Here is a 10,629-nt window from a genome sequence, read left to right as displayed (position 1 = left end):
TAATATATAATTCGGAGAAGCAGGATAAACCATTCAGCGCAGGGCAGGGCTGCCGCTTCCCGCGGACGGTGGGCAAGCCGAGGCCCCGCGTTGATGTTCGCAGCTCGCGCAGCCCCGGCTCTCCCGACGCGCCGGACCGGGGCGAGCTCCGCGGGGCTCCCGCCTCCTGCCCTCCCCGCTGGTGAACGGGGGTTGCACAAGGCTGCGGCTCTGCAGGTCGCGCAGCGCAGCTGAGCCCGAGCAGCTCCGCGCTGCCGCAGTACTTTCCAAGTCGCACGTCCTTCCCCAGGTCCCGGGTGGCTTTGCTGCACGTTAACCCTTGCTTAAGGCAAGGAGTAAAATCCGTGTGCTGCTGGTGGGAGTGACGCTGCTGGTGGCATTTTCATTCCACTTCTCATTTCTGTGACGTTCCAAGGCAAGCTGGTGGTGGACAGTAGAATAAAGCCAGTTATCTAGTTCTTTCTCCTACTACCAAAAGCCTTTCCAGATATTCTCAGAGACTTAAACAGATACGCATGCCAAACATATTTCTTCTAAATCTTACTTGTAACAAATATAAGAAATCTAAAAGGAAAATGTATGTTAACAGTGAGAACGGAAGAAAGTATGAATACCAGAGAGAAAGCATAATAACCGAAGCAACATAGGTTGAATCAAACTTTATCTTAATATTTTTGCTAATGGCGAATAACCAGCCTTCATTCTGTTTYCAATCCTAGTAATTCACTATGATGGCCTTCTCCGGGCAGCAAACCTGTTTATTTTGGGAAATGAGAAATGCAATCAATATCTCAAAGGGAAGATCACTGTGAACGAGTCAGAAATCTGTGCTGCAGCTGAAACCATTGGTGCTGGGCCTTGTGAGGTAAAGAGTCTGCTTGCTGACAACGTATTAAGAGCCATCAACTTTGCTGTTTCTTTCCCAGAAATAATTTAGTAGGATTTTATCTAATTATCTTCTCCACATTAAATTTGAACACAAAAAAATTATATGAAATTTTCTACACTGGAAACTGAATTGTTTTTCCAGTGATCTCTTTTCTACTAGACCATAGGAAGACGTTCCTTTGCCCCAATTTTTCTATACCGCAGTACTGGTAAAGGTCTTGCATGCATGTTAAACATGTTCATGTGCCTAAGCACTTTGCTGGACTGAGATAAATTTGTGTTCTGTAAAATACTGGCAAAAGTGGGTTGTGTGCTAGCAACAGTGTTTTACCTTCATTGAATAGAAAGCAAAGATTGGAGCAAATTTATCTACTTAGGTACATGAAGATTTGCATACAAAATACACACCCCCTGCATGAAGTTGATAAAGCTGTGAAAAAAAGGAGAAAGATCCAAAAAACATACAGAGTTCAATGTTAAGTCAGGAGGCTGTAGCATCTGATCTCCTTAATCAAGGCTGAGCCAACAGGCAGTGAGGACAGTAGAATTACTTTAGTGATGATGTTGTTTGATAAAGATTTTTTTTTTTTTTTTTTTTGCTTGGGACTCATCTTGATGATGATGAAGAAAAGAGGGCTGAAGAGAAATATTGTAAATTATAGCAGAAAAATGTTATTTTTGTGTGGAAAATCTGCCTGATGAGGTGATGTCTGGAAGGAAAGAAGGCATTAGTAGTATGCATTTACTATTTGGAGTAAAAAAGATGGTTTCCTAATACTGATGTTAATCAAACAGTGAAGTTTTCCCTASTCATAGGCAGGGAAAATCACCGGTAAGGCACGTCTTTCTTAGTTTGAGGCATTTTCCATTTATTATTAATGTTTTGCAGGATCATTATTGCAAAGCATTTTCTTCAAAATTAAATATTTAATCATAAACAAGCTCRTAGAGATGTTAAGGTTTATAAATGAAACAGCTGCATGGAAATCTGTTGGGGATCCTGCACTTTGTTTTCCACTGCAAGAAGAAATGGACTGAATTAATATTAGTAATCAGTCTTAATCATTGGATAGTTTCCTGCTCTCTGACCTTCCCTTTGAAGCCTCCTTCCTCAGTAAAGACTAGGCAGAGAAACAAAATCAGACTGTCAGGTGAAACTCCACTCTTCAGAATGTTTTATGGGCAGCTTTGATGATACTGACATAGTTCATTGCCCATGTGGGAATTAATCTGCAGTCAGTGAGGAAAAAAAGCAAATAAAGGTCGAGCATTGTTGTTTCTGTAGTGATCCAGAGAGAATACAATGCTAATTGTCAGCTTTCATTTTTTTGAAACAATATTTCATGGTCTGATACAAACACTTAATGTCTAGTTTTGTTGCTAGTTTGCTAGATCCAGTCTAAATTTTGCCTGGGTTAAAACTGCAATATCTATATTCAGGTCCTAAATCGATATGAATGTGATGGAAATTAAAATTTTAATCTTATTTTAACTGAATTAATAGATTTTAGTGCAAAATAAATCTTTGATCTAAGTTAGCCTTATACCAGATTTCCACTGAATATAGTGAAAATATATGTATTGGTGCCTATGTGTATCATTCATTCAAAAATAATGAACATCGGTATTTTAACTAGTTATGGGTCTTTGACTACAAAATATTATCAGTTCTGTGTTTTGTTTTATTTTATTTTATTTTATTTTATTTTTCCTTCTTACAAAAGCACATAGATTTTCATCATAGGGCCTTGCAAGATGATTGACTGACAGAAAGATAGTGACCCTGGCTCTGTCAATGCTCTTTCATCCAAAACCTGTTATCACAACAGAGGGTCCACTGACTGTCTGACTTACATGTACCTAAACAAATATTACACTTGCCAAGTTAGCTGGAARAGGACAGTGAGATCACTGGAATGGGGTGGTTGGAAGTCATTAGAATCACACAGAAAGGAAGATTATATGGCTGGATTTGTGTATGAACCAACTTCAGATGAAAGGTCAACCATGGTGTTGACTCATACAAGTTCTGATTGTGGAAGAAGTTTTGGTAGCTGGGTTTCATCCTATGGGAAGACTAAGTACTGCCTGCTCATGGAGCTAGGTCCTAACCGAGCAATAGGCGGGAGCTGTGTCTTGTAGCATTTTCAGAAGTGACGTTCTTTGTATTTTTTTCTTAGAGAGATTATGGTGGTCCCTTGGTTTGTGAACAAAACAGGGTGAAGATTGTAGTGGGTGTAATTGTTCCTGGCCGTGGATGCGCTATCAGAAATCGTCCTGGGATTTTTGTTCGGGTGGCGTTTTACTCCAAGTGGATACGCAAGATTCTGCTGACCTACAGATGAGWCAGAACTGAAAACCTTGCACACCTCAACAACTGCCGTTCATAGAAGGGTTTGGACTGTGTGAAATTAATGTATAATGTAAAGATCAACAATTTTTAACTACTTGATAGTCAAGTTTGTTGAGCTTTTAATATTTATGGATTTTTTGGGTGTTTTTTGTCTATCAGTGTTTTATAAATGTTGGAGTGACTTACAGTATATGCAAGTATGGTGACATATCTCCTGAAGATACTTGAATGGGTAAACAATTTTGCAATGATCTTATTGCTGGAAGATAAGCAGTTTTGTAGAARTAGATCATATGACCTCTTTTATGCTGCTCTTCAGATTATCTTAGAAGGAGAAAGAATGAGCCTTATATTTCTCTCCATATGTGACAAAAGACYTATTGAGAGATATATGTATCAGTCAAGGACAGCATATATGATTCTATTTCTCTTCCCACATTATGAGAGGTTAAAAGTTTGAATGTTTCATTAAAAAATAGTCTCTTTAAAAAGTTATCTTTTCATTTTTGACCAACTTTGATCAGCAGAGTTCTCATAGCTGTCAAAATCACTTCTACGTAGAGTTTATAGATTTTAGTTATGTAYTTGGTCTCTTCAGTACATACATGGTCCCCTAAGAGATATCTCAAGAAACCCTCTGGATGAGGGAAGAGACATAGAAGCAGATTGGAAAATTATCAGTCATTTGCTTAAAGGAAGTCCTAGAAATAACTGTGAGTTTACAGTGCAAAGAAGTGTGTTTCATAGGATTTGAAAAATTAATAGTGATTATCTACTGACAGAAATTTTTATTCTTAAAAGAAACTTTAGTCAAATACGCCCTAGTCTTTCTCAAAAGACGCGATTTATGAATTCAATTGATTTTAGCAGGAAAAAAACAGAAAAAGGGACAACTGAATCTGGCCCACTGCTGAAAGGCTTGATACTGAGAAAATACAGGATACCATACTTGTCTTTTCAGAGACATCAAATCTTTAATAAAATCCTATGAAAAATTTGTCAAAATATATCCTTTGTATAATTCCTTTCAGGTTAATAAAATTATTGCAGGGACTGATATGATCTTGTGTGTAATGGAAAACACCACTAATAGTTTAGTAGCTTGTGTTTCCTGTCCATATGTAGAACTATCATTTTCCTTTCTGCTCATGGGGAAAAGGAACAAATAATCAGCATCTATGAAAAGTGTTTGTTCTCCTCAAGACTCTTGCTTATATGAGTGGAAGCATTATACAATTAGCAGACGGYGATGTTTCATGATAGATACAATCAATTACTCTGTAATTTCTGGAAAATTGATCAAATAGATATCCAATTGTAATTTTTACTACTGTACATGTAATTTCAAAAGTAACTGCACTGTTACTAAATTTGTGAGCTATGTAATTGTATATGTATCCAGTAGCAAATTGTAAGGTATGTACCATGTATGACTGCATAGCCGCTAAAACGTCAGTGGTGTAGATATATAAAAGAATGTTTCATTACGTTCAGATGATGCAGGGTTGAGTTCTGCCCTGGCAGAAAGTAACCATGTAAGGGGAACTGCCGTAGGAGGCAGCCCTGATGTCAACTCACCAAATTATTTTCTTCAGCAGTGCACTTTGACTTCAGTGGGACTTAAATACGCTTAYGTATCCTGGTGAACTGGGATGAGTTTCAGCCCATGCTTAAGTGGCTTACAGAGATTGATGTCAAGCATCCAAAAGATTCTACTGGCACATAAAAAGAAGTGTTTCAGTAAGCAGAGCTTCTGAAATCCCTTCTGATGTAAATAGACTCCTCGGACAAGATGTGACTTCTCTGTACAGRGGATCTGAGGTTGTGGATGCTACATGGATAATCTGTCTTGATCTCTTCTGGCTGCCTGTGAGGGCTTTCTGCTCCTTTTGGTCTCTCTTATTCACCAGGCCAGAACAGGGGAGGATTTAGCCTGTTATATTTACAGTTAATTATTGCCATGTATGTAAAGAGTATATTCTTACTATACACTGACTATATCTTATTGAAGGGATTGACTTTTTAAAAGAGACTTGTAAAAACTCCAAGTGAGTTTTTTTTTTTCAGTCACAAGTAGAATGTGGATAAAATATATGATTCCATGTTCACTCTTCGTATTCTAAGAATTGTTATGTGCTCACTGTATTATATTTTCAGGCATTTTGTTATGTCTATCTTAAAAAAAAATGAATCCTAAAGTATTTTAGTTATAAGCTTCTGCTGTGCAGAAGACTGTGATTTTTATATATATATATATATATATGATAAAAATACTGTTTTTTGTTAGACAATGTGTAAGGATTTTTACCTGTTTGTTCTGGGCAGTGCCTCAGTAAAATAAGTTGTGCAGAGTTGATGCTCCAGAACTTAACATGTTTGTATGCACTTGCTTATCAGATGCTCTTGCTCCCCCTGTCTCAGTATGGAGGGCACATGAGACTCTGGAGAGCAAGGGAAGAGAAGAATAATGGTATGTGGTAATGAATTTGTACTTCATTTATTCCTGTGAATATTTCTTGTTGGTACCAATGGTACTGTAGCAGGCAACTGTTATAACTACAAGATTCTCTTAAAAAAGGATGCTCTACAGATACTTCTTCATTTTTCTGACATTTTTCTTTCTATAATAACAGGGGAACTTGATCTAGTGCCCATCTAAATTCCTGGAAAGCCTCTTAGTGTCTTCAGTGGGATTTGGACTTTACTTTGTATATTTGATTTTTGTTCATATTATAAGAGAGTAATTGAGTGAGAAGGCTACAGAACTCAAATTCTTACCCGAGGACATTCTTAAACTCCATTGTTTCATCTTTATTTTCTTTGCTGCAACTGGCCCATGGATGTGGAAAGTGCAATAACTGGATGCGAAATTTCAGAATTAAGACCTAAGACCTGACTGCACCACTGAAGTTAATTTGACTTTATGATTGATTTTCTCTGGGCATTGGAACGGGTTAATAGTTCTTCCATTCATTAATGATTGTTTTTCCCTAAAAGAACGTTTTTCCCTGTCTCTTTTTCTTTCGTAAACCTCATGACCCTCAGAGAAACTATAGCTCTCATTGGGAATGTACTAATCTAGATTTTTGCTGCTGCTGCTGAAATCTTCGTCTCTAGTTTAAGATTACAATTCTCCGAGGCATCCTGCAGACCCTTCCCAAGGGCAATGCCAATGTACTTGACAGAGCTACTTACACGAGTTAAGAGTTTCAGATGAGGGTCCAAATTTATCTCTGAGGGTCAGAATCTACTCAGGCAAAATGTCCCTTGAAATCAGTGAATGTGATTGTCGAAAGAACAGGGGCTGAAATTTGCCCAGTGCTTTTCCCTGCGGCCATGCACTGAACTACTCTCGACCTTGTACATCAGAAACGCAGAGTCTGGACTCCACAGCAAGTGCAACAGCAGGTCGGGCTTTCTTTCCCTGCTTTTGGAAGGCTGGTTATAAACCAGCTGACCCCTGCTGGAACCTGTATAAAGCCTATTGGATTGGTTGTTAAGTGTTGTTTCCTTATCAATGATTTTCTTCCTCCCTCATGTGCACTGGTGTATTATTGTTTTATGAATGTTGGGGCTGCTGGCAGGAACTGACATGGCTTTTTACCCTAAACCTTTGCAGTGTTCCTTTTTAGATATGCTCTTGGGCATTTATGCATGATGTGGGATCCAACTTCAGGGAGCTGTCTGGGGAATTCAGTGTATGATAAAAGTATTTTTTTGTATTTAAGTGGGAAAAAATAATGTTCCCACTAGATACAACTAGCTGAATGCCTAATAAAAGGGGAACACTGTGGTTATAACTTGTAGTACAAACATTCTGTAATTAACTGTATCTTCATTAGTTAATAAAGTTGGTATTTTTGTAACCTTGTTTACTCTTATGATTCTTAATAAAGTATTTTATAAAAAAAMCAGTGACCTAATCAGTATTATATTTCTTATCTAAGCTTTGGAACTCTATCGCTAGGGGCAGAAATAGCTGTACCTTGGAAAAACAGGCAACTCCCAATCCTAATTTCGGTTAGGAATTTTAGAATACAGAGGAAGAAGAACTGATACTGATCACATCTTCTTCATGCATCTGATAGCAATTCCATGCACGCAATGGAAAACACACCCAGATCCAGGATCTGGTCCTGCGGAGCTGCCTGGGGCCTTCCTGCTGGAATTCTGCATGGAAAATGGCCTAAACATATTGTGGAGAGACAAAATTTGGAATRGAAGTGTCAATTAACTGAAACGGGAGCTTATTCAGAGTTTATTCAGCATTTGCCAAGAGGCTTGTAACTCTTTACAACTTTATTATCAGCGGCTTGACATTTTAAGTATTTCTCTTAATGTACTTAATTACATTTTGAGAAAGCACTCCCTCGATTATGCCACTTAATACTGCTGGCGGAACATAAGCGGATACAAAAGGGAACTGCTCCTCACACAAATCTAGGAGCTACTACTGCCACCACTACGACTGCTGATATTAAAACCAAATAATGGAGCTAGTTAGCAAAAAAGAAAACAAGGAAACCCCTTACTGCTAGATTAGTTTCTTTGGCTGTTCTCATGTAATGCAAGGGATACTAAGTTTGTTACTCAGTTTTCATTATTCAGCCCGTTCTAAGTATTTTTGGTTACACTAGAAACTTGAGGATTTAAATCTATATTTGCTAGCACCTCCATCTGTATTAAATATGAAAGTGAATCATTTTTCAGATATTCTTATGAACAGAATGTTTGAAGTCTGATTCAGAATATTCTGTGGTAAAATTATCTTCCTTTTTGTTTGTAGTTCAAAACAGGGATTTTCTAATTCACATATAAAATCAGTGGATTTTATCAGCAACTACTGAAATCTATGGTAAATTTGCCAACAACTTCAACAATGCAGGAATACTTCCAAAGTTATACAGAACTGGAAATATTCCGTATATCTTGTTACAGTTCTACCTTTGAAGTGTAAAGGATGTTCGGGTGACCTGACTACCTCCTGAGAACTGTGAGAATTAACTGCTTGCACAATTTTTGCACAACAAAGGTCTACAAAGAGTCATTGCCTGCATATTAAATTCTCCTATTGGCTTTATTAAATTCTCCTGTTATGGCTTTATCTTTTGTAGTTACAAGAACACTGTATTCTGTAGATGAAAAATGATGAAAACCCACATAGATGCTCACTGCTTGTTTTCTGCACTTTGTTATTTAGCAAGCCGCATGTAAACAGGACAGGCCATTTAGCAGAGTTCAGTTGTGCATCAACCCTGCCTTTAAAGTACCGATTTCTGGATAGCTATGTTCCAGTAAAAATCATTTGCAATAAATAGGAAAGAAAACAGCTGGGAGGAAAAAGGCAAATCATAAAAAGATTAATACCAAAGTAAGCCCTAAAATGAACAGATTAAAAAAAAAAAGTGGTCTCAGTTTTTATAAAATTAGATATACAGTATGAAAAGCTGCAATAGAATAGCTTAGTAGCCTTAGCTTTGTGAAAACTAATTTAGTTTGGTGCAGAACACTTTTGAAGGTACAAGGACTTCTCCATAAGGAAACAGARGATAGAAGTGCAAGTTGTGCTTCTGGATCTGAGGACCTGATCCCACTTGCATTGAAATCACTGCCAAAGWCCATCAGGTAATTAGTCCATCAGGTAACAGGTAAGTCCTAAAGTCTCCTTCTTAGCCCCTTGGGCTTTCTCATGGGACTGCATAGATCCTGACTTAGGGCAAGTTTAGAGAGAAGAGCATGGTCCTGAGTGGCAGATAGGTAAATACTTTTCCTTAAACCTGGGCATTTAAGTTTCACTGAAGCCTATCAGCTTTGTTCAGTCAGAGAGTGCTGTTGAATATACAGTTAGTCACTTGCTTTCTATTCARCGATTTCTCATTAAAATAAACAAAAAGCCTCACAATCATGAATGATGCCGTTAGCATTAATGTAAATTTTTATGCTCATAATTACACATTCCTTAGGGTAAAAAAATCTCTTTGTCATTATTGTACTTTAGAGCGTAAGAGATTTTGAAGTTTGCCTGAGGTTTCTCAAGTTTTGGCTGTTTAAGATAGTGTTGCCCTTGAATGGGTTATTTAAAACAATATTTTACTGGGAGAAAAGCTATATAAAAGAATGAAATTCGTAGTAATTTATTAAAATAAGGCAGGAAATATGGTGTTAGTGGCACACATTGGATGAGATAGATTAGTCCAGTATAAACCCCAGTTGAGTGAGGTTTTGCCTTGAATAATACATGAGTTTATAGCATCTAATCCAGTWCAGATTATATTAATTGAAAAATTTTCCATCTGGTTTTCTTTCTTTGAGGATTAATGTCAGTATGATATACAAACTGAGGAAACGTACACTTATATCAATGTTGCTGTTACAAACCCTGTCAACAATAGTCTCATGTCTTGGGTGTAAATGTGCCATCTGCTGTTCATCCATGAGTTTAACAGTACTGTAACTGCGTAACAGTTATATAACAAGTCTATGTTTCTGCTGGTAAAGCCTCCACATAGCCTCAAGTTTTGCTGTTAAGGATATTCAGAATACAACTCTAAAGAATACCTGTAATGAGTGAAAACTCATTGCAGTCCTGGAGGCCAGTTTGTAGGCATCAAACTACAAGTTCTCCATGCTTGTGTACTGAACCTCCACCAGGTACCTCAATGCAGGGGCAGGGTTGTGCTGGTGAGCTAAACACCCCACAAGCACCTTCCAAACCGACAAGGACTCGCTTCCCCAGGGAGGTGCTCTGCAGCCCTCTATACCAAATGCACAGCCTACCGCTTGATGTAACTGAGCACAAGAGCACAGATTACACACTCACACATACACACACACACGCGTGCCTTCAGAGTGTTATCTAGATGACTAATTTGTGACTGCTTTTGGCAATATGTTATATAGTCCACATGGATCCTTCAAGAGGAGGATTGCATCTGTGGATTTTCCCTGTGCCTCCAAGCTGCATGGACTAGAGGGCCTTGATGGAAGACCAAGACATCCTGAGAAGAAAAGTCTACCTACCAGGAGCAGTTATTCCACTTCCAATAAGCAAGCATTACAAGTGTAAGCTTAGTGGTGACAACTGCCTATATGAATTTTTCAAACCCAATTTGCATATTTATGATGGCAGACCTCTGTACTATAGGGGACAGAAGCCTGAACTTCAGAGATTACGTCCCAGCCTTACCCTCARTTGATTTTGTTAGCTATTACTAGGCCTAACTCCCACTATACTTTGTCTAATGGTGTAACTGAGCAGTGCTGGTGTTGCTATGGTCTGCATAGCTGATGCACTGAACAGAGCACTTTTACTCATGCTTCACATGAGCTGGATCCAAACCAACCTGTTCATTTTTACACAGTGGCAACCTATGTCTCTCTCTCTCTCT

The 10,629-nt window shown here is 38.1% G+C and overlaps 1 protein-coding gene across 4 annotated transcripts in view; it reads left to right on the top strand.

Annotated features, from left to right (window-relative positions):
* HGF (hepatocyte growth factor) overlaps positions 1-7,148 on the top strand; it is a 59,412-nt gene extending 52,264 nt beyond the window's left edge. For 3 of the 4 annotated variants that reach the window (XM_085298893.1, XM_085298885.1, XM_085298898.1), the window contains exons 17-18: positions 720-865; positions 3,069-7,148. In XM_085298893.1, the coding sequence (XP_085155019.1) occupies positions 720-865; positions 3,069-3,233 (311 nt within the window). In that variant the 3' untranslated portion in view covers positions 3,234-7,148. The remainder of the gene's footprint in view (positions 1-719; positions 866-3,068) is intronic. The other variant, XM_085298904.1, reaches the window with a different exon arrangement.
* Positions 7,149-10,629: the final 3,481 nt, after the last annotated feature.

This window comes from Rhea americana, unplaced genomic scaffold, assembly GCF_003343005.1.
Source record: "Rhea americana isolate MKP2758 unplaced genomic scaffold, rheAme1 scaffold_1, whole genome shotgun sequence".
In the NCBI taxonomy this organism is placed as follows: Eukaryota; Metazoa; Chordata; class Aves; order Rheiformes; family Rheidae; genus Rhea; species Rhea americana.
Note: the sequence above shows the minus strand (reverse complement) of the source record. Positions and strands in the feature narration are given on the sequence as shown.